The following is a 25,667-nucleotide window of genomic DNA, read 5'->3' on the forward strand; positions in this document are numbered from 1 at the left end:
TATAAGGGGTGATATGATAGGTGTATAAGGGGTGATATGATGGGTGTATAAGGGGTGATATGATAGGTGTATAAGGGGTGATATGATAGGTGTATAAGGGGTGATATGATAGGTGTATAAGGGGTGATATGATAGGTGTATAAGGGTTGATATGATAAGTGTATAAGGGGTGATATGATACGTGTATAAGGGGTGATATGACAGGTGTATAAGGGGTGATATGATGGGTGTATAAGGGGTGATATGATAGGTGTATAAGGGGTGATATGATAGGTGTATAAGGGGTGATATGGGGTGATATGATGGGTGTATAAGGGGTGATATGATAGGTGTATAAGGGGTGATATGATGGGTGTATAAGGGGTGGTATGATAAGTGTATAAGGGGTGATATGACAGGTGTATAAGGGGTGATATGATGGGTGTATAAAGGGTGATATGATAAGTGTATAAGGGGTGATATGACAGGTGTATAAGGGGTGATATGATGGTTGTATAAGGGGTGATATGATAAGTGTATAAGGGATGATATGATGGGTGTATAAGGGGTGATATGATAGGTGTATAAGGGGTGATATGATAAGTGTATAAGGGGTGATATGATGGGTGTATAAGGGGTGATATGATAGGTGTGTAATGGATGGTATGACTGATGTATAATGGTGATATGATGTGATAAGTGAATGATGTCTAAAATGTACAATAGAAAGACTGGCGGGGACTGTTTAGTTTTCTTCTCGTGTCTTGTGATTGGTCAGAGCTGTAGTTATATAGAATGAAAGCTGGATGATCTCCAGAATGTTCCAAATGACTCTGGTAGTCAGAAACTTCAGCAAATTGTTAAGAAATATCTACATATACTAGTCTGATATTGTTTTAATTTATCTAGTACGGAGTGACGGGCCTCCCGGTGTATGTGTGGTTGTGCTTGGTTATGTAAGCTTCCTTGTGATGGTACGGAACTAATTCGTCTTTACGGTGTTATCACTCTGAAGTATACCGCCCAAATGCACCAAGTAAACACCCACCCCGGTCACAGTTGATTGACTACAGGCATATCAGTCAATGTACGTGCACAGCACACGCACTAGTGCGGAATGGGAGCGAGGAGTGGTAACGTCACGGTCAAAGGAACGAGCTGAAAGAGTTGCTCACAGGGGTGAACCTTGAAGTAAATGTGGTGTCGAAAGAAACATCATATGAGAATTAGTTGTTTAGACGACAAATGAAAAAAAAATTAAAAGATCCTAAATTTAGTTCCCGTTTCTGCATAAGTAATGATGGCAGTAGGTACAGTTATCCGCCCTAGCTGCAGGGCGTCGTGAATGTTTAACCTACGAATGCACAGGAGCTTTATCATTCTGGGTTTTGATATTAAGTTATTACATGACATCAATATAAGTCTACAGAAGTCTCGTTCTTAAATTCCACATATTGTGTGTCATATGGATTGCTATACCCTAACTCCTTTATGTCGTACTTCGCCGTGTTAATTAGTATGAACAGGGACCTGGTATGAATCATGTCACATTTGCGCGTAATTAAAGTAATTAAATTTCGGGAATTACAGCTCTTAATCACTCACGTCTCCCATTAAGTGTTGTTTTTACTATTTTCCTAAAAAAACTCAAACAAAATTGTTTGCAACTGACATAAAAATCTACAGATGATTTTCATGTTAACTTTATTATGGTCTTAAACATGTTATTTAATGAGGACTTGTCAAAACCATCTCAGGTAAGTACATTAAAGCTAGTCATTCAGTTTTAAATGTACATGTATCACCTCATGTTTGTTTTCCTACGCATAGTAATTACGGAAAAAATAATAAAACACGTGAGTGTAATGTAGGCATGCGTCATGATTGAAGTAGACCCAGGGTACCCGAGGTCGTCTTGTGACCAAATACAGTAAAAGGTGAGTATTGCCGTGGTAAATATAGATTACCTGGGATAGCTTCAGGTGAATCACCTTGGCATAATGAGACGTAGCCATGCGTAAGAAAACGTCACAACCCAGACGATTTGAATGGGGAGCTTTAACCGTGAACAGCTGATCGACTACAGCTAGAACACCTGGAACTTACTGGAAACCAAAATTGTGAGTATAATTGTTCTTAATTTCTCATTTTGTGATCGAGTTAACAACAAATAATACGCATATCTGTAAGAGACACGAGGAAAACAATTCGACATATTGATTAATTAACAGAGACCGTAGTCGGTGATGTGGGCTGTGTGACTTCAGTCTGTGTGATGAATATTCGTTTCTTGGTATATAATATTTCCATTTTGGTTTCATTTAGTTTACAATTTCCTTGTATCATGTTTATATCATCTGTTGTCGTACTTTTACATAAACTACTACACAGTTGTTTTTTTCGCTATAAATACAGAATGTATCGAAGCCCCACAGAGAGAGTGTACATCCGGGTATCTGTGGAACAATGATTTTCATTGACCGGTTACTGTAATGCTTTTTACATAGAGCGAGTGATGTCTGTCACCTTGTCTTACCTGTATTCACTATAACATGACACCTGCTTTTTTGACATTGGGATTTACCAAGGACATTATATCCGAGTCCTCAGTTTGTCTTCAAGGAGAGTGATAGATAGGAGAACATAGCAAATAACGTGAGGGTGTATGGCCAGGAAATAATTAATGAAATTAATTAAATATTTTGAAACTTATTCCAGAAAGTAAAATGAAGACACGGCGAAGACATTATAGCTTGGAAACGTCTACCATGTTTTTATAAGTTAGGATTTAATCATACATATATATATATACGACAAACTAAATTCAGAACTTGCTTGTCACACAATGTTTGTTACCTACTGTTACTGTTATCTGAAATTTAAACAAAACTTGTGGTTATACTGGAATTTAGTTTAGGATGTTAAATGATTATACACCCAATTCATGATCTGTACATTAAGTATGTCACCTTCATTACGATCAGCAGCAAAAGAAAATATAGTAAGACAAAACAGTTCCTTAAAAATGTCTGTAAATGGTAAAATAAACGGCAACCTTCCACAGGATACTACGACTTTTACATCCAGTATTCATGACCTCTGGACTGTAAATGTTGAAATTCCAAATTTAGTCACCATACAATTGTAAATAAGATATGGGATAACTGTTTCCCTACTGGTAAGGTTAACAACGTTATCACAAACGATATATACAGAAATATGCCTTTAAGTTTGAACCGTGTCTTACTCGATATACGCTTATAAACAATAATTTGCTTTCATTGCAGTAAGACCAGTAAGGATGGGGTCCCGAACCAAAGGGGATAAATATGTTCCGTCCAAGGAAGGGAAACATGCCTACGTCAATAAAGGAATGGATACACCCAGCGTGTACACGATCGAGAGTTCCCAACAGTACGGGGGATCACGTGATACAATTCCTACCCCTGGACGAAGGGGCTCCTTCTCATCCGCCATGGAATCTAGTTGGGATGGGTCAAAACTGTCACTCCCTTCCCTTCCTCAGTCTTCGGGTAAACCAAGTGTGGCGGCCTCCACAGCTGAATTATTAGATGGAAGTGGGAACTCCTCCCAGGGAGAGAACTCGGGGGAGAGGGAGACGTGGGACAATAAAGCACAGTATATCCTTGCGGTTGTAGGATACGCCGTAGGACTTGGGAATGTGTGGAGATTCCCCTACCTGGCCCAGAAAAATGGCGGAGGTAAGGTCAAACTTTTGACTGAGTTAATGGAGGGTGTATGGGGGATTATAACGAAGTCACTGTAGTTATCTTATATACCACGGAATCACCGTGATTCACCTGTACACCTGCCTATTACCGTAGTCACCGTGATTCACCTGTACACCTGCCTATTACCGTAGTCACAGTGATTCACCTGTACACCTTCCTATTACTGTAGTCACCGTGATTCACCTGTACACCTTCCTATTACCGTAGTCACCGTAATTCACCTGTACGCCTGCCTATTACCGTAGTCACCGTGAATCACCTGTACACCTTCCTATTACTGTAGTCACCGTGATTCACCTGTACACCTGCCTGTTACTGTAGTCACAACGATTCACCTGTACACCTGCCTATTACTGTAGTCACAGCGATTCACCTGTACACCTGCCTGTTACCGTAGTAACCGTGATTCACCTGTACACCCGCCTATTACTGTAGTCACAGCGATTCACCTGTACACCTGCCTGTTACTGTAGTAACGGTGATTCACCTGTACACCCGCCTATTACTGTAGTCACAGCGATTCACCTGTACACCTGCCTATTACTGTAGTCACAGCGATTCACCTGTACATCTGCCTAATACTGTAGTCTTCGCGATTCACCTGTACACCTGCCTATTACTGTAGTCACCGTGATTCACCTGTACACCTGCCTGTTAGACCTGCCTATTACTGTAGTCACCGTGATTCACCTGTACACCTGCCTTTACTATAGTCTGTTTGATAGCATGTTGCAGTCTTGCTACATATGAATAATTGATATTTATATTTCACAACTGGATGGCTTAAAAAAGCAATGTAGCGTGCATTCGAACACAGATAGGTCATACGCTATGAGTAGGACGATTAAGGACATAACCCCGGGGTTTTCCACAATTCGTCACTGTATCCTGGTTTCTGTCATAAAACCACATAATTTCCTTTTAAGTCTGTATGTATCGTAATTCAAATGTCCTCCCGATATGTATACATACTTTAAATGACAGTTGTGAAGTAACTAAAAAAACTCGGTTGGCACCATACATACCTAGGACCATTTCAGAGAAATGTTAAGGAGGCGTATCATTTCAACACACCAGTCCCTAATATTGACCGAACTTGAGTTACTGCTATGTAACCAAATTGAAAATTAATTCTTATTATCACCAAAGTTAATTTTGTAAATGTTATAAGATCTTGGCAAGTCATTCGATTACAGTTTTAGATATTGGTGATGTCCTTAGATCACAAGAAATCGATTGACCACGTCCATCGTATATACCTATCGGAGATAGAAAGGACACGACACTGCTTCTCAGCCTCTGGTATTTAAATGTCCCAGTTGATTTGATATCCGAGGTCTTGCAGTTCTTACTATCACGATATCCGTACAAGATATCAGAAGCCCGACAGATAACTCGAAAAAGAGGATATCGAAATATGGGAAACATGTTATTTCCTTGTGTCATATGAAGTTGGATGTGCATGATGCTCAATAGTTTGTTTGTTGGTTCCGTTGTTGTATACATTGTTCTCTTTTGGGAACGTGGCATTACTTGGCGAGTGTCGTCGATGAAGTAGAAAAAAGCTTGGCCCTGTTTATAGTGCCTTCATGCATGTTTGGTGGATGTTTTTTTTTGCATTGTATTTCCCTATTTATTGACTGATTAAATGAAATCTTCATATTATTCCATTTTTTAATGTTTCAATCATGATGAGTGTTTTATACACCAGTGTGTTTATCTTACAGGTGCCTTTCTGATTCCATATACTATCATGTTAGCGATAGAGGGAATCCCAATTTTCTACCTCGAGCTGGTGGTAGGTCAACGCCTGCGCAAAGGTGCGATTGGCGCATGGAACCAAGTGTGTCCATACCTAGGAGGCATTGGGATTGCCAGCTGTTTTGTGTCGTTCTGGGTAGCTCTGTACTATAATACTATCATCGCATGGTGCATTTACTATCTGGTACAAAGCTTCCGGGACCCGTTACCATGGGCACATTGTCCAGAAGTTCAAGACGCAGTCCTTGGGAGTAAAGCTGTAACGGAGTGTGCGGTAAGCGACAAGAAAACAGAACAAGGACTGCATTTAAAAATTTACATTATATAATTTATTACAGAAGCTCGAACTATGAAAGGTTTATTGCGTGCTATGATTATAAAATGAAACAAAAATATTAAAAACGAACAGTTGTTTAAGTGATGGATTTATCTTATTTAGGATTTTAAAAAGAATGTATGTTTTCTAGTATTAGTTTAGATGAATTAAAAAATACATTTATTTAGTATTATTTTGATAAATAAAAGAATATATTTATATTATTTTAGATAAATAAAAGAATATATTTAAAATAAATAAAAGAAAATATTTATTTAGTATTATTTTAGATAAATAAAAAGAAAATATTTATTTAGTATTATTTTAGATAAATAAAAGAATATATTTATTTAGTATTATTTTAGATAAAAAAAATATATTTATTTAGTATTATTTTAGATAAATAAAAGAATATATTTATTTAGTATTATTTTAGAAAATATTTATTTTAAATAAAAGAATCTATTTATTTAGTATTATTTTAGATAAATAAAAAGAAAATATTTATTTAGTATTATTTTAGGTAAATTAAAAGAAAATATTTATTTTGTATTATTTTTTAAAACTGTATTTTAACAAATTACTACGGACATGTGTTGATATTGTGTCACTTGATCTTCTGCTATAGAATAGCGATCCTCGGTCGTATTTTTGGTATCGCGGAGCCCTGAATATTTCGCCTTCAGTGGAGGAGGGTGGCGATCTCAACTGGTGGATACTGGTCAGTTTGATGGTGTCGTGGCTCATTGTATTTCTCTGCATGGTCAAGGGCATTGCATCTTCGGGAAAGGTGAGCAACTTTGTCATTGAGAACCTTAACAGAACCTTGACCGTGGGAAATTACCGGGTATTATATTAGAATCTCTGACGTTCCTTCAATACAATAACGGTGAGACTACAGAATTAACACACTATCCGCCTTTTATACAATATGCAAATGAGTAAATAATACCCTGTGTAGAATGAATTAACTGTGAGTGAATTGCAAGATTGCTTTCAATCGACAACACGTCTAGGTGTAAATCACAGGTGTTTTAATCTGAGAAGGATTAGACTTCTAGCCATTACGTAAATAATCCAGTTTATATTCTTTACCTCTGTGTGACCTTCATCTGTTTTCAGGTTGTGTATGTGACCGCCACCTTCCCGTACCTGGTATTGGTCATATTCTTTTTCCGTGGGGTAACGTTAGAGGGCTTCTACCATGGTCTCGAACATTTCTTCGTCCCTGACGTAAGTTTCAGATATCACCAATAGTTGTTACTAAATAAATGGATTAATGGAGATTACATCCTTGTTTCTAACTCGACCGATATTAACTACAAACTTGAATATATCTCTTTCTGCTATAAGTAAGCAGGCGCGTCACTGACTTGAACTTAAATGCTAAATAAAGGGGCACCAGTAATGAAGCAACCTACCTTTGCCGATAATCTAGCGAGAAAGTTTATCCTTTTACAAATATATAATGCCATATTTAAGATATTATAATATATATATTTGAGGATCATGATATTGAAAAACATGTGTCAGACATATGCTTTAAAATCTTCAACAGTTCAGTCGCCTTGGGGATCCACAAGTCTGGTTGGAGGCTGCCACTCAGATTTTCTTCTCGCTCGGACTCGCGTTTGGAGGTTTGATCGCCTTTTCATCTTACATGCCCGTTCGGAACAACTGTTATCGGGACGCACTTCTCGTATCCATTGTCAACTGTGGGACCTCAGTGTTCGCCGGAATCGTCATCTTCTCGATCCTGGGTAAGGTCCGAACTGTGTACAAAACATGAGCATGGTATCATTATGGTGGTGTCAGTGTCACTCTAGTTAGATCACCAACTGTAAACAGGGTCACAATGTCACTCTAGTTAGATCACCAACTATATACAGGGTCACAATGTCACTCTAGTTAGATCACCAACTGTATACAGGGTCACAATGTCACTCTAGTTAGATCACCAACTGTAAACAGAGTCACAATGTCACTATAGTTAGATCACCAACTGTAAACAGGGTCACAATGTCCCTATAGTTAGATCACCAACTGTATACAGAGTCACAATGTCACTATAGTTAGATCACCAACTGTAAACAGGGTCACAATGTCACTCTAGTTAGATCACCAACTGTAAACAGAGTCACAATGTCACTATAGTTAGATCACCAACTGTATACAGGGTCACAATGTCACTATAGTTAGATCACCAACTGTAAACAGGGTCACAATGTCACTATAGTTAGACCACCAACTGTAAACAGGGTCACACTGTCACTGTAGTTAGATCACCAACTGTAAACAGGGTCACAATGTCACTATAGTTAGATCACCAACTGTATACAGAGTCACAATGTCACTGTAGTTAGATCACCAACTGTAAACAGGGTCACAATGTCACTGTAGTTAGATCACCAACTGTAAACAGGGTCACAATGTCACTATAGTTAGATCACCAACTGTAAACAGGGTCACAATGTCACTATAGTTAGATCACCAACTGTAAACAGGGTCACAATGTCTCTCAAGTTAGACCACCAACTATACACAAAGTCACAATGTCACTCAGTGACCAGAACTTGGTGAGGGGTTATGATGGTGTCATTATCATTCTGGTGTTAGATCAACTATGAACGGGGATAATGTGTTGGACATTATCAATGAACCAATGTCTAATTGAAAGGTTCGTTGAGGATACGTAAATAAATCGGTTACTTTCTGCAACATAAGCGTCACCGTTGATGTTTCATTGAATGAATATATCTTAGTTAAAGTATAACATAACTCTGTCAGTGATACAATAACATTTTAAAGATCAGGGCCCAGTTTCATGAATCTTCCTTAAGTTAACGAGAACTCTCATAGAAAAGAATTATTCAGCTTTCTGAAGTTTTTCCATTAACTTCCGCAATGTTTTATTCTAAGGAGGTCATAGTTTCCTTAACTTAAGGAAGATTCGTGTAACTGGCGCCAGTCCATGTAACACAAAAAAGAAGGAATAGCTAACAAGTGTAATATATAACAGAAATGTCATTATTTCTGGCACCAATACCGGCTGGCGCTATCTGTTACGGATCAAAAGATCGGGGACATATTGTTTTTGTGTTGTCTGTTTGCACCGTGCGAGGTATGGCTTTCATATTTGGCACGCGTGGGCCTTGTGACACGACCTTTCTGGTGGTACAAAAACAGTTTGACCATGTGACCTTGACCGTGATCTTTGACCTATATTTGAAAGTAAAAAAAAATATTTACTAAAAGGAAGACAGGTGTTTCACAGAGTGTGCCTTATACAGTGAAATTTCAATGTCCCATTTCAGAACTTTGTTACAAGCGGTGACATAGTGTTTCATAAACACATCTTGTTGGTTTTAGGTTTTAAAGCGACTAAAGCATACGACAGTTGTGTGGACACCAGAAACACGGAACTGTTGCAGCTATTCAACACCACATCCATCCACCCTCCACCAGCCGGAACTACCATCAATGTGACCAAATTTGATCCCGTGCTCAAGCTGTGGGGCACTGTGCAGACCAGCATGCCAGACATTACTTCCTGTGATTTCAAATCTGAAATAGAAAAGGTAAGACAGCTGTGCTGTATTGTTATATCATGTAGTCTGTAGAATTATTAAAAAATAGTTTGGGAGTGTTGGCAGAAACGAAAAAACATTGAAGGAAAAGGTAAGTACACAATTAGAGGAGAATTCTAGTAATATTGTTTTTCATTCTTCAAGTAAAATCAAGATTGATCCGACCATGATAACATGGAATGCTTTAGAAATAACGTCCATGATGTTCCATCACAAATCCCTGTTCTTCTCTTTCAGTCGGGATCAGGAACAGGGCTTGCTTTTATTGCATTCACGGAGGCCGTGACGCAGTTTCCGGCTGCGCAGTTTTGGGCCGTTCTGTTTTTCCTGATGTTGCTCACACTTGGATTAGACAGCATGTTCGGTACATTAGAGGGAGTCATCACCTCGATCGTTGACATGAATCTGATCACAAATCTACGAAAAGACTTCTTGGCCGGTATGTAATAGACTCGTTACTGTTTATAACCACGACAACCACACAAAGCTGACGTCACTCGTCATACAAGATACGTCACTAAAGTTTCGTAAACGGAAGTGTATACTTACCATAAAAGGAACTGTGTACTTACCATAAACGGAAGTGTAAACTTACCATAAACGGAAGTGTATACTTACCATAAACGGAAGTGTAAATTTACCATAAATGGAATTTTATACTTACCACAAACGGAAGTGTATACTTACCACAAACGGAAGTGTAAACTTGCCATAAACGGAAGTTTATGCTTGCTATAAACTGAAAGGTATTTTAATTATGAACTGAAGTGTAAACTTACTATGATCTTAGATCTTGAAGTGTATACTTACTAAGTGTATACTTCTATATGAATATTTGACCGCGACTATTGTACCCATTAAAGATAAGGCTTGCATCAATACAACGTTACACATGACATCTGTTAATGGTGCCGATTGGTATATATTGATATCCACGACATCTAATTACATGCCTCTGTGCTCTTCTGTTTCAGCCTTGATATGTCTGGTGTCCTTTATAATGTCCTTCTGCTTCGCTAACCAGTCAGGACCATATATATTTACCCTGTTTGACGAGTACAGTGGGAACATTCCTCTTCTGGTCATCGCTCTATCTGAGGTCATCGCTATCGCTTATATCTATGGACTCAAAAGGTGACTGAATTATAATTCGTTTTCTTAAAACTTTAAATTTATTTGTGACTTATTCAGTAATAAATAAAAAAAACCGAACAAAAACAAACAAAACAGAATCTTGATTATCTTCTCTGTTGAGAAAGCTTTGTCAACCCTTGTCACTACTACCAGTTTCTGATGTGTTCGCTTTAGGAAGATTTAATTGGTCTGGAACAGTTGCAATATGTTTGTATGCAAATCAGATATCTTCGAAACACAATAATTTCCAGACTGTTCACTTATTTTCTAGTCTCTTTATAGTCAATTTTCATTATTTTCGAAACTTTTCTATCAGAATGCAGCAAAGCCTTGAAGTGATAATGACTGCACTTACCAGTCACTAAATGGATAGATATATATTTCAGCATTAATCTACATTTGAGAGTTATTTCTGACTTATTTATGCATTTTTTTCAATCCAAAGATTTGGAGACGACATACAGCTGATGACGGGCCAAAGACCTAACTGGTACTGGTTGGTGATGTGGAAATACGTGTCGCCCGCCGCCATGTGTATAATACTGATCGCCAGCGTCGTCAAGATGGCCGTCTCTGGTACTTCGTATGACGCCTGGTCGGCTGTCGAGGTAAGTCCGCCTTTATCATTTTGAAAAGACAAAATACAATTTGATGGGGCGTTGTGGGAAAACATCTGTCTGACATCAATAGTTATTTTAGGCCACATCATCCACAAGTTCGAGAAAGTGTTTTTTTTTTTCATTTTACCCCTCCCCCCATTTGATTAATAAAACATTTTAGAAATATTAAATTGCGTATAATACATTGAGCTTAATTTGGTGAATACCAATGTTTCAATATAGCATGAAATGACAAAAAGTAATTTTTTCTCTTTGAAGTTAAACTTTCTATCGATTACATCATATTTCCATGATTTCAGTATGATGACAATACTGACCTCTAACCTTTCAGGCGGACACCGTAAAACAACAGTGGCCAGGCTGGTGCAAATTCCTTGCCGCGTTTCTGATATTAACCTCCTTACTTTGGATACCGATAGTCGGTATTTTGAAATATTTCAATATAGTCAAATGGAAGCCAGAAGAACCTGCAGATTTTCCAGAGGACGAATTAATCCAAGAGAGAAATATAAAACCGTATATACCTACAGCAAGGGAACGGAAACTGTTTTACTGGAGGGAGACATTATGATGTTAGCTTTACATAGCACTTACAATACTCAGGACACCCTGGTTTAAAACAGTAGCGTCGACATTAGTACTGTACTATACTCAAGAAATCCCGGTCTCAAAACAATAGCGTCGACTTTAGCACTTATGATAATCTAGAAATCCCGGTCTCTAAACTGTAGTACTTACAATATTGCAGAAATCCCGGTCTCAAAACAATAGCGTCGACTTTAGTATGGTGCAATACTGCTGAAATCCCGGTCTCAATACAATGGCGTCGACTGTTGTACTTTCAATACTCAAGATATCCCGGTCTTAAAACAATAGTGTTGATTTTAGTATGGTACAATACTCAAGAAATCCCAGTCTCTATACAATGACGTCAACCGTAGTTCTTATGATAATCTAGAAATCCCGGTCTCTTAACTGTAGCGTCAACTGTAGTATTTGCTATACTGCAGAAATCCCGGTGTCTTAACTGTAGCGTCAACTGTAGTATTTACTATACTGCAGAAATCCCGGTCTCAAAACAATAGCGTCAACTGTAGTACTTACTATACTGCAGAAATCCCGGTCTCTTAACTTTTGCGTCATCTGTAGTACTTACTATACTGCAGAAATCCCGGTCTCTAAACTGTAGCGTCAACTGTAGTATTTACTATACTGCAAAAATTCCGGTCTCTAAACATTAACGTCAACTGTAGTACTTACTATACTGCAGAAATCCCGGTCTCTTTAACTGTAGCGTCAACTGTAGTACTTACTATACTGCAGAAATCCCGGTCTCAAAACAATAGCGTCAACTGTAGTACTTACTATACTGCAGAAATCCCGGTCTCTTAACTTTTGCGTCATCTGTAGTCTTAACTGTAGCGTCAACTGTAGTATTTACTATACTGCAAAAATTCCGGTCTCTAAACATTAACGTCAACTGTAGTACTTACTATACTGCAGAAATCCCGGTCTCTTTAACTGTAGCGTCAACTGTAGTACTTACTATACTGCAGAAATCCCGGTCTCAAAACAATAGCGTCAACTGTAGTACTTATGATAATCTAGAAATTCCGGTCTCTAAACTGTAGCGCCAACTATTATTCTTACCATGCTGCAGAATATTTCTCCAGAAACTCTTGTAGCGTCAATTGTTAAATGAACCTACATTATCTAGCGTCTACTATAGTACTTACAATACCCCAGAAATACCAATCTCAGAATTATTATTGAGTTTTAAGTTTTCTTTTGGGTTCAGTTTATGAAATCTGTCGATAAGGAATGGGTTTGGTTGTAAAGCTGGGTCGAAGATGTAGGGAAAATAGGTGCAATTAAGTCAATGAGAACCCAATTAACAACGAACCGTTAGTATCATATTCAACATACACCTTTGTTAGTGTTGAAGTCTTACACATTTGTATTATTTTATCCTGTTTATACATTTTTATAATACTTTAAAAATGACCAAATCACTCTCTCTACTGATGGAAATAGTACCAAGTAACTTACTGATTCAGCATGAGAATGAAAGATATTATATTTTAAAATCATGTTCTTATAAATAATTTCTAAGATGTTACAAGAGATTTTAAAAAGAAATAAAGATTTTGTAATAAAGAATTTGTTCATATTTATTACCTTGGCTACAAACTGGGATCATCTCTTGGGATGCTGTTTATAGAAATACTGTAAGGCCACAATAATCGTATTCTGACAAAGGCACTGTTATAGACTTCTGAAACAGTATAGGAACTCCGCGGCCAAGATGGCCAACATGGGCCTAAAATGGCAAGAACTATAATGTGTTGACACAAATGAAGATTTTAGAAGTAGGAGAAAAAAACAAAACAAAAAACTAAAAGAAAAGAAAAAAAACCAACAAAAAACAACAACAAAAAGTTGTAATACTTCGCTTAAAGAAAGCTTCTGGTGCACGCGCATATTTCAGTACTGTTCAACTATTGAAGTTCATAGAATACTAATGATTCTACTTGATTTTGACATCTGTGATTATAGACTCCAGCATTTCAAATGCGCGCACAGATATGTCTTTCCGTTTCCAACGCAATGCTTTCAAGGATTCAAACTCGTAGACTACTGGATCACATGGGTGGAGTAAACTGTGGTACGTAAGGATTCCAACAATTTAAAAAAGAAATGGCAATTTGAAATCCCAATTGAATTCCGAATATCTTTTTATGTTTTTCTCTCCGCTATCTGAAGAGAAAAATATGTCTTCATGGAGACGTAAAAAAATTGTGGCCAACCAACTAAGCTACTTGTACTTCATAATACAATAGACAACGAACGTCCAACAACATCTATGACAGTCTTCTCTGATTTACGGAATGTCCCCTGCACCTCAAAGCAATTATACAATCCACATCATGAACATGGACGTAACTTGGAATTTGGTGTTTTTGAAGAATTAACCTTTAGCATTAAAGTTCATGTTCCATATCTGGATTACAACGTACGACAGCCGAAGCAAAATAGAACAATCAAATAGATTATGTATGTCACACTTTCAGCAGATGATGCTGTCTTCATTGATCTCTAAGGACGGAATATAAATATAATTGCTTCGATTTCTTGTTAAAACTTCAACAATAGTGGCAGTTTTAATTGTGGTCGGGTAACGGTTAACGGGAGGTAACTCGTTAAATGACATTTCCCTCAGCAGTCAAAGACAAAAAACAACAAAAACGTGTATAAATTGTCTTTTGTTTCCTTTTTTTGTGAACAGCACATTAAGTTTATACGTAAATATGGGTAAGTTATCAGTCAGAAGATTAAATACGTTGGCAACATGTGTTGTTCTTACTATTAATACGAGACCCCATTGGTCCATGTCTCTCACCTCTCACTTTCTATAAATCTTACAGGAAGGCAGGTGTTATCACAGCAGCAATACAAAGTACGAGATTCAGGGTTGTTGGGTTAAGGTCACTATAACTATTTTTTATAAAATATATGAATTATGAGAATGTAATAGCTTGTGGGAGGATGGAAGGGTACATGTATTGCTTCAGCAATACTCAGTATACTGTTTTGTTGTATTTTTACATGTCTGATCCGTTTGACCATTGTTAAGGTGAGCTATTTATAAACTATCAAAAAGTATCTTGACAATTCTATGAATAATGTACTTAAATCACTCCTGATTTACATGAAGCTTGCCTTCATGTGAGGGACTAAGCACACAGTATTCTTGAGACTACCTCATGGATTAACTTCAAACTAAAGAAGACTGTTATTAAACATGAAAGCATTTCCATGATGATAATCATCAGACTCTCCATGAAGGAGTTATAGCCCTTGAAACATAAGGCTGAGCAAATTTTATTATTAAAGTAAATTAGACAAGTTTGATAGCAATTATCACCCGACTCTTTATTAACAGTTATGGCCCTTTCTGTATTGACAGTAGAGTGGCGCTTTATAATTACTTATGAACATATATATATATCAAACTTGTTGGAGAGGTTCATTACCTTGAAACTTTAACAAGTTCTATACTCACAATGATCTTGCCATATTTGTATTGTAATTTTAGGCGCTGTTGCCCTTTATAGATTCTGGTAAATTGTCTAACTGTACCCAATAATTTAAGTAACATTGACTTATCACCCAAAACACATACAAGCTGAATATCCATTAGAATACCACCATTGTATCTAAAATTGTGTCCCATGATCAGTAATTAGTAATCACTAATTAGGATGTGATGACAGTTAATGCATGTCTGAATAATCATTTACTGATCATCCTCAAATTTGGTGATGTCTAGATTAAATGTAATTACACCCTTACACCTTTTGATATGCCAACCATTAATGGAGTTATTCCCCATGGTTCCATTAGAGCAATATCATCATTGTACGATATACCATACAACCATGGACTTAAATATATAATATACAAGTCCGTGATACAACTATTCATTCATGGAAGTGTCGGAAATTTCTCCTTTTAATGAAAATTCTCTCTCGAAAACAATTGTTTCAAATATTTAATGTACTATGAATTGCTTTTTTACAAACAACGGACCACACACAGTCGGGGACTTCTAGCAAAGATGACTGATGATTCTACGCGAAAATCAAAGGTCAGTGTAAATGATATCCAAAAATTTCATTTCAATAATATAGATCCACACAGTCACTTCATTAACATTTAGGGGTCAGCAATCAAAGTCAATCACTGAAACTCGATTGTCAATAGAAGCCTTTCCTGGAGGTTCTTCTAGGTGTTCACTTCAACAAAGTGTGAATCTTACAGCATCAACTCAACAACAAATGTCTTGTAGCATTTTTTTTTTATTTCGATAGATTGAAATTGGGTGAATTATCAACAAAATATCAAACCCTAGTATTGTTTTCATTGGGTACAGAACATTGAAACAAAGGCACAATGTATCAACACAAGGAACACAAAAAGCAGTTGCTATAGCAACCTGGTTGTTGTTGATCTGTCTCCGTGCCTACAAGACAGCTCACAACAATAACAGTTACTGAAAGTTTGCCAGCTTCAAAAACAATAACTATAATGATGTTAACAAAAAGTGTTTCCATTTCAAACTTTGTATAATACTATCCTCCAGTACAGAATGTATGTCTTACACCAATACAACTACAGGAAATAAAATGTCGGAGCAAATCTTCATCCTTACTCTAATGTCTCGTCTAGGTGATATAATGATCACTGTGAAGTGTAAAATCTGGACTAGACAATCAGATTAAAACATTTCATTAGTGATTCAACAGTAAACATACTCCAATACAGAAAGTCTTCCATTGTCTACCTGTACAACATCTTAATACCAGGGGTCCTAAAAACCTAACATTCTGGTGATTCTCAATGAAGTAGTTACAGAAAAGACAAAATTTTGATCGTCATCATACAAATTGCTGTACCAGAGGGATCAATATTTATAGAATTATCATCAAATTGTGACAGAGCCATCCAACATGACAATGTACAGGTGTGATCAGGGACGTATAATACAGATAGATTAGAAATTGCCTATAACTATTTGTTATGCTGTAGCAAAGAAATTTATGTTAACTAGCATTGCTGTTTTTATGAACCTTTTGTCTCCAAAAGTTTACAACTAATCTTTCCAAATTAAACATTACTAAAAAAAGCTTAATAATTTTCAAATTGATTGTGCAAACTTTTGTGATAAATGATTTCTGTTGACTTTCGATATTCAAAAAAAAATTGCTTTAAGCTATTTACAACTGAAATACCATCCTATATTGTATACCACTTTCTGTCTGAAATATGGAGACAATCATCTTTAAATCGATGGCAATTAAAAACAAAGTAATTTTCTGAATAACTCATGTAACTTGTGATAAGTAACTTTATCTATTAGTATATTTTTGTTATGAAACTGAGATTCGCTTCTCATTGGTCATCAACAAAATGGTTCTGGTCTACTGGTCATCCCATAATTAGTGCCACACTAATTACATCATAGTGGCACAGGTAAAAAACATTAGATACAGTGTAATACCAGTAAGAAGAGTGAACTTCAAAGCGTTACAGCTCAGTGAACACAAAAGCTAATGCTAGAGAAGTCCCCACTAGACTTTTTGTTCCTCTGTATTATATGTCCCTGTGGAGTGATCAATAGTCGTGTTTTTTATCATTGTGTAATTAAATATTAATAATAACAATCATCTACCCTACACATGGAAAATAAAGTATCAGTTTACTTCCTTGTCATCAAATATCACCGAGAAACACATCTGTACAGAAATTAAACAAAGAAATGTCAATATGCTCATGTTTGTTCTTTTTACAGAAATGTGAAACAAATTATTTTGTTTTAATTGTATTCACATTCATCAACGTCGTTTTACTAAAACTTCATTTTCAAAGAAAATATTCCTGAAAATATCTAAAAATATGTTCTGATTTAAATAGACACTAGAATACATAACGGATATTCTTCAGGTCTCCGTCAATTAAGATCGTAATTAAATGATGTAAATGAACAGTTCAATTAAATAGCTTCATACATGGTCATTATCATTTAATAGCTGTTAAATATCACAAATCCTCTCTAATTGGGAAAAAAAACAGGAATGTGAATTTATAACATACATCACTGAATACAAATGCCGACACATACATGTATTAAGAGCATTGAAATATATCAGACAGTTATATATTGAGCAAATAGATAAAATAAAGACTCCGCATCGACTATACTAACACATTTTGTAGGAATTATTCCCCTTTTATTAGTACATTAAATATGAACACATGGAAGTTTGATGTATCCGCTTATAATTACAAGGAAAATGAAGAAAAGCTGTGAATTCAATGATATAAAAATACTGGAACTTAACACTTCGAGGCAGGGGAAAAACCTGACAAAATTTGGTGAAAATATGATGCATAACTATGACAAACAAAAGGTTAATTGAATGGCGCAAACAAAATTGAAATGGCAGAAAAAGAAATCCATCAATTTGTACTGACTGTCATGATTCATACCTAACCCTAGAGGTCCCCTCACAAAATCAATAAAGTAATACCACACCATTGTAGCCCATCAATGTGACGGCTCCGTTGGGCTGCAGGGAATACTTCTGCCCCAATAACACTAATCAGTTTCAAATAAAAAATCTAAATAGCATATTCATATGTCCATCACATAATACACACAAGTTTTTCTTCCAGTCCTTACACCATCAGTGTTCCGTCAAATATTTGACAACAATTTTACTGGAGTCTACATATATCACACGTTGTATCAAATCAATGATATTTTAGTGTCATTTTGTCATTTTCTGTATGTATCTGACTCCAAATGACTATAATTTTCACTTGACATTAAATTTCATACATACACACATACATATATATAAATACAATGTTTACAATGTTTACATTGAATTCTTCTTCCACATTAAAATCATTAATCCATATCTTCATCAATTAAGTCAGAAATGTCTCAAAATGATTCCAGTCTTGTTTACTTTACCACAAGTCTTTAACAAACAACACCTGTAACAAGAATACACACATTATGTCTTGGAAATGGGTTCAGATTCTCCCATATCATGTTGGACAAATCATGACCATTGCTTGGTGTCCATCCGTCCGAACACAGTATTCTGCGTATCCCTCCTCAAAACTGACAGGATAATGTACCTTCTGACTCTAGAAATCATCACAAAAATAACTTAATGGCAGCTACAGGCTCCATGTTATCAGGAAACTTTGTGCTGTGGTCTGTCAAATACCTATTTGATCGGCAAAGAATTTGATCCTTGTCTAGACGCAGCCCAAGCAGTGAACACATCCCTAAAAATATCAACAGAAATTCATTGTTATTTACCCAACATTTACAATAACAAATTAATTAAACAGTGCAAAATTACTTTTTACACTTCTCATATGCTAAAAACAAATGGTTGAGAAAGTGTGTTACTTCAGAAAACTTTAATGTTGCCATATTTGAAAAGGGTGTAACTACAAGCAAATCATTGAAACAAATTAATATATGAAAGATTCACATTAAAAAAACACTCTCATGTAATGACATGTCTGATCAAATTAGTGATGAGAAAAAGCAGAATTAATAAGAAAACTAGAAAATGTCTGTAAGACATGAATGCCCCCCCCCCCCCCCCCCCCCCCCATGTGAAATAATAGTGAAAGGTCCGAATGAAGTTGTTAGGTGGTATATACTAATTTGGGACGGGACGGGACGGGACGGACGGACGGACGGACATGGGCAACGCTATAAAAAAGAGAGATATAACTTATAGATGAAAGGAAGAATATACAGGTAAGAAGTGATGATTTACAGGTAAGAAAGGGATATCCAGATGAAAGAAAGTGATGTAAAAGTGAAAGTAGAGGATACTGATAGTATGAAGGAATATACAGATGAAATGAGAAGACATATAAGAGAAAATAGACAGATGATAGGACAGTTTATACAGGTGAGAGGATGTGATATATAGGTTAGGGGAAGGGATATACAGGTGAGAGGAGGGGACAATCTGATATGATCATATGTACCTGCAATGACTGACCACACACTCATTACTGCAGTACTCATTGTCCCAGCCAGGGTTGTCCAATGTGGTGTTAGTACAGCCGTTCCTGATGCACCACTTCGATGAGTAGGGCATAGCTGGGTTACATCCATCCTGTCACAACAAATTTACAATCATAAACTTCAAGAAATGTCACACCACACCCACATCTTTAACAACAGAATAGAAGTTCTTATAACACAACTAGTAGATTTAAGTGTGATTTTTAATGTCTACACAATCATCTTCATCAGACATATCACCAGTGTGAAACGTGCTAGCACTGATGTATGTCTATGACCAAGTCAAATACAAAGTGTAGCAGAATTAACAACAGTAAAATGTTATCATCTTGTGTACTGTTTTCTATAAACATCTCTTCACACTATTTTCTACCTAGGTGTACATATGATTACAGTACAACCGATAAAGGAATGATTCCTAACTATCTTGTACACTTTGTATGACAGTGCTAGTACCCTTCACAATGATCATTTGTCTGATGAAGGTGATTCATGATTCTGTGACCTTACAACCAGAAGAAAGTGTTCCAAAATACATTCTAAAAATCATCAAGCAATAGTGAGGTTGTTCAACTCTAAACTTTGTTTTAAACTTTTCAAAAAGTATAACGGGACTTTGATCTCCAACTTGAAAGAGTAAATTAAAGCTCTACAGTAGGAGGACTAAGGAACCACTAACCATCAAGTCCATGCTTGGTGGTCCAGGTGCTATATCCTGGATGCTGCGGTACTGGGGTGGGCTGGTGTATCCAGTCTGGTATGGTGGACTGGTGGTCATGTGACCCATCACTTCCTGTGGGGGTGACATGCTGTTTTGTGGCGAGGTGGCTATGGACTGGGGGTGTTGTAAGTGTGAGCGTGCTCCACGAGTAGGCAGGGCCACCACACTGAGGCCAGTTCCTTCATCAGTACCACTCTGTAAGTGATAAAAACATCAGCATGATAAATACTGTACACAATATCTATGCCATCTGTACACCTCTAGTAAAATATCTGTGCTCAAGTCCACATACATTATCTCATTCATACACATTTTCTTATGTAAATATTTCCTATCATACTCCTCTACAGTCCCCGCTCTATGTAATACACACTTATTGTCATCCAACCACAAACTGTTGCCTCCACAAGTATACACCACCTATACTGATTTCATTCCATCCTAACATCCTGATAAGGTACTCAAACTTTAATTTGTAATTGGTCAGAATTCAAATCGTGCACCAATCAGACTACTCTCGATACGTTCGTGCCTTATGGTACCTGGATGTTGGAGCGTAGCTGTTGGCGACCACTCCGTGTTGTTATTGGTTTTACAGACAACTTACTCCCCTCATCCAGGGCAGCCTACAAGTAAACATATCACACTGTACTTTGTACAGTTATCACAAAAATTAACTCACCATTTAGTTTCAACACAGAAACCATACAGGATAACTGACATTGACTTTCTGTATAGAAACCATCTCTAAGGATGACTGACCAATAATTTCTGCATAGAAACCAAATGTAAGGATGACTGACCTTTAGTTTCTGTATAGAAGTTTATGTTAGAATGACTGACCATATCGAAGAATATCTGACAGTTTCTGTACAGAAACCATATGTAAGGATGACTGACCAATAATTTCTGCATAGAAACCAAATGTAAGGATGACTGACCTTTGGTTTCTGTATAGAAGTTTATGTTAGAATGACTGACATTTCCGTAGAGAAATCACAGTTTCTGTACAGAAACCATATGTAAGGATGACTGACCAATAATTTCTGCATAGAAACCAAATGTAAGGATGACTGACCTTTGGTTTCTGTATAGAAACCATGTTCAGATGACTGACATTTTGTTTCCGTAAAGAAATCATATGTTAGAATGACTGAACAATAATGTGAGGATGACCAACATTTAATTTCTTGTATAGAAACAATACTTAAAGATGAATGACCATTAATTTCTGTATGGAAACCATATGTAAGGATGGCTGCCCTTTGGTTCCTTACAGAAATCTTAAACCCAAGGACAACTAATTGGATTCTGTTGAATAAACATACAACAATGACAGCTGGCCATTAGTTTCTGAACAGTAATACAGATTTCCAACCTTGAGAGGACATCCAGATTAGATCATTTTTCTTTTAAAGGTAACCAGGTATTTTCGATATAATTACACTCAAATGTTCCAATATAAACTATGAAAATAATCAATGCTTTTCAAAAGAAAAGAATAATTATCAAATTAAACTTCTTATTGTTTTCATATACAGGTGTAAATATTCAGGGACAAAAAAGCATAATATGTGTTCTGTTTGTCTCTATATTAACAGGACAAATATGTGTACTGTTTGTCTCTATATTAACAGGACAAATATGTGTTCTGTTTGTCTCTATATTAACAGGACAAATATGTGTACTGTTTGTCTCTATATTAACAGGACAAATATGTGTTCTGTTTGTCTCTATATTAACAGGACAAATGTGTGTTCTGTTTGTCTCTATATTAACAGGACAAATATGTGTTCTGTTTGTCTCTATATTAACAGGACAAATATGTGTACTGTTTGTCTCTATATTAACAGGACAAATATGTGTTCTGTTTGTCTCTATATTAACAGGACAAATATGTGTTCTGTTTGTCTCTATATTAACAGGACAAATATGTGTTCTGTTTGTCTCTATATTAACAGGACAAATATGTGTTCTGTTTGTCTCTATATTAACAGGACAAATATGTGTACCGTTTGTCTCTATATTAACAGGACAAATATGTGTACCGTTTGTCTCTATATTAACAGGACAAATATGTGTTCTGTTTGTCTCTATATTAACAGGACAAATATGTGTACTGTTTGTCTTTATATCAACAGGACAAATATGTGTACTGTTTGTCTCTATATTAACAGGACAAATATGTGTTCTGTTTGTCTCTATATTAACAGGACAAAATGTGTATGTTTGTCTCTATATTCTCTGTTTGTCTCTATATTAACAGGACAAATATGTGTTCTGTTTGTCTCTATATTATGTGTAACAGGACCTGTTTGTCTCTATATTAACAGGACAAATATGTGTTCTGTTTGTCTCTATATTAACAGGACAAATAAGTGTTCTGTTTGTCTCTATATTAACAGGACAAATATGTGTACTGTTTGTCTCTATATTAACAGGACAAATATGTGTTCTGTTTGTCTCTATATTAACAGGACAAATATGTGTTCTGTTTGTCTCTATATTTGTCTCTATGTCAATAGAACAAATATATGTGATATTAACAGGACAATTATGTGTGATGTCTGTCTCTATGTCAATAGAACAAATATATGTGATATTAACAGGACAATTATGTGTGATGTCTGTCTCTATGTCAATAGAACAAATATATGTGATATTAACAGGACAATTATGTGTGATGTCTGTCTCTATGTCAATAGAACAAATATATGTGATATTAACAGGACAATTATGTGTGATGTCTGTCTCTATGTCAATAGAACAAATATATGTGATATTAACAGGACAATTATGTGTGATGTCTGTCTCTATGTCAATAGAACAAATATGTGTGATGTCTGTCTCTATGTCAACAGGACAAATGTGTGTGATATTGACAGAACAAATATGTGTGATGTTTGTCTCTATGTCAATAGAACAAATATGTGTGATGTCTCTAACCTAGCAAGCCTTTTGTCAGTAGCAGCACCCTAGTTCATTAATGTAAATGAGTTTGTTGGTATGTTAAAAGAATTATATATTAGCACAGTATTAGAGTTACATGTAGTATTAAACAAATATCAAACATGTAACAAACTAGTAACAGAAGCCCTTCCATTTCATAACATGCTAGTCGTAAATTTTGTCCTGCACCTGCCCGAGTTGTACAATACCGTATGCAGATGTCCATTTATTACCGACATAAATATTCAATTTCAGCAGTTATCTAATAGCTCTCAAACAAAAACAGGACTTAATTTGGAAGTATAGAACAATAGACCAAGCAACTAAACACAAATAAATAAAAGTAGACAGGTAAAACCAGAGACCAAGTAGGAGATACCTAGTTTTTACTGAATTTTTTTTGCAATTGGACCAATGGGAATGCATGTATTTATACTTTAGTCTTCCTTAGCAACAGACTGGAGGTTGTATATCCTCCGCACACAATAAAGAAATATCAGCCATGTTTTTTTCCAGTAATCCTTATTTGGTGGATGCTACAGGTATAAAGTCAGGGACATCATTAAATTACGCCTTACAAACTACAATAATGAAATCCAGACCCTGATAAAGTATAGGGTTGGTCTACATTGTCAATAATCAGACAGTTAGCACTACACACAAGACAAAGGGTGAGTGTGACCTGGCTGGCCAGCACCTGTCCCCCACATGACCGTAAATCACACAGTACCAACACTAATAGCCCATCATCTCTTTAACAAAGAACTGTCAGACAACTTGATACCTTTCATACCATTCAGCTCTAATAAATGCTCCCCTTAGCAATGTCTTAGAATATTTTAACTGATCATTATTTCCATAACTAGGTAAAGATTTCCTAATTTACATTCTAACGAAATATTAAACAGAAAGTGTAAAGCGTGTTGTGTTCTATATTAAAAACTGTCATCAGGGCAAACAGAAAACGAATAGTCTTCTCCATAACAGACCATTTTTTAAAATCTAAATTTAACAGTAAAATTTTGAAGCAGTAAATTCACAAAGATATCCTTGTCATATATACAATGCCTCGAAAACAAAATTGAAGCATTATTTTGACTTGTTGGAATATAAAAAGTTCTTAAATTAGTAATTCAAAACTGCTGAGATTTAATCAAAACAACTGATACTGTAATTATAAATATTTCTAAAATTTGTTCACTTCCTTGAAGTACAAGTTAAAGTTAGGATCTATTTTCAACAAGATTTCTCGAAGGGATCTAGGCACCCACAACTGTATCTACTTTATTTTTGACCTGTATTTGCTCTGAATAACTAGGATATTTTTTTCCTATTTCTCTTCTTTCCTTCTGTTTTTACTATGAAATTTGAGAAAACCTTTCAAGAAATAGTGATAATAATCTTTCACTGACAAATAAAAGATGCCACAAAATGGACAACACAGAATAAGGCTTTGTATCAAGTGGAACCTACTGACAGAATGGTGACCTTCAAACAAACCAGTGAAAGATCCATCCAGTACTTCTCAGTTTGAATAGCCCACAATCTGATGATGATGGAGGGCTAAAAATGTTTAACAAATAATGCCAAAGGGATCTTGACACCCACCATTAAATGATCTTCACTGGTTCTATGCAAAAAGGATCTTTTCTCTACTTCCCTCTTAATCATTTGATAACAAGGGGACCCTACATATGAAATCTAAGAAAGATCTAACAAGAACTTTCTGTGAAATAGTGATAACTAACTTCAACCGTCAAAATCCAAGAATCTACTTATCAAGGTTGAGAAAATAATTTTCCAGTTCTTCTCAAGAAAAATTGATAACAATCACCATTCATCAAGATTCAAGATGGTGGCCTAATCACCATTTTTTTCCCCTAATAATATTATATAGGGACAACTTGCAGGCAAGGGAACCTATGCATTAAGTTTTAGAAATATTTTTCATGTACTTATATTGAATATTGATAAAAAATTCAAATGTCAAAATCCAAGATGGTCACCTGTTGACCATTTTGTTTCACTGATCAGTCCTTAATGTAAATGGACACATCTAGAGACCATAGAGAACATAAACATAAAGTTGGACAAATATCCCTTGGGTGTTTTTCAAAAAATAGCAATTACAAACTTCAGTTGCCAAAATCCAAGATGTCTGCCTCTCAGCAAACCTTTGTTTTGATTGGTCAGAATCAAAATTGTATGGGCACAACTATTAA

General features: G+C 36.0%; 2 protein-coding genes across 4 annotated transcripts in view; one reads left to right on the forward strand and one right to left on the reverse strand.

The window, feature by feature from the left end:
* The first annotated feature begins 3,280 nt into the window (after nucleotides 1-3,280).
* LOC132556632 (sodium-dependent neutral amino acid transporter B(0)AT3-like) lies at nucleotides 3,281-11,720 on the forward strand. Its single transcript, XM_060221067.1, has 10 exons — nucleotides 3,281-3,701; nucleotides 5,459-5,766; nucleotides 6,437-6,598; nucleotides 6,931-7,041; nucleotides 7,367-7,568; nucleotides 9,178-9,386; nucleotides 9,633-9,834; nucleotides 10,370-10,529; nucleotides 10,975-11,137; nucleotides 11,481-11,720. The coding sequence occupies exons 1-10, from the start codon at nucleotides 3,281-3,283 to the stop codon at nucleotides 11,718-11,720; spliced, it is 2,178 nt and encodes a 725-aa protein (XP_060077050.1).
* Nucleotides 11,721-15,995: 4,275 nt separating this feature from the next.
* LOC132556579 (TOX high mobility group box family member 4-like) overlaps nucleotides 15,996-25,667 on the reverse strand; it is a 102,405-nt gene continuing 92,733 nt past the window's right edge. For 2 of the 3 annotated variants that reach the window (XM_060220994.1, XM_060220995.1), the window contains exons 8-11: nucleotides 21,039-21,122; nucleotides 20,455-20,691; nucleotides 19,736-19,866; nucleotides 15,996-19,012 (exon numbers count right to left, since the gene is read on the reverse strand). In XM_060220994.1, the coding sequence (XP_060076977.1) occupies nucleotides 18,952-19,012; nucleotides 19,736-19,866; nucleotides 20,455-20,691; nucleotides 21,039-21,122 (513 nt within the window). In that variant the 3' untranslated portion in view covers nucleotides 15,996-18,951. The remainder of the gene's footprint in view (nucleotides 19,013-19,735; nucleotides 19,867-20,454; nucleotides 20,692-21,038; nucleotides 21,123-25,667) is intronic. The other variant, XM_060220996.1, reaches the window with a different exon arrangement.

The sequence above is a fragment of the Ylistrum balloti genome, unplaced genomic scaffold, assembly GCF_031769215.1.
Source record: "Ylistrum balloti isolate Yb309-2 unplaced genomic scaffold, AGI_CSIRO_Ybal_v1 Utg370580, whole genome shotgun sequence".
Lineage (NCBI taxonomy): Eukaryota > Metazoa > Mollusca > Bivalvia > Pectinida > Pectinidae > Ylistrum > Ylistrum balloti.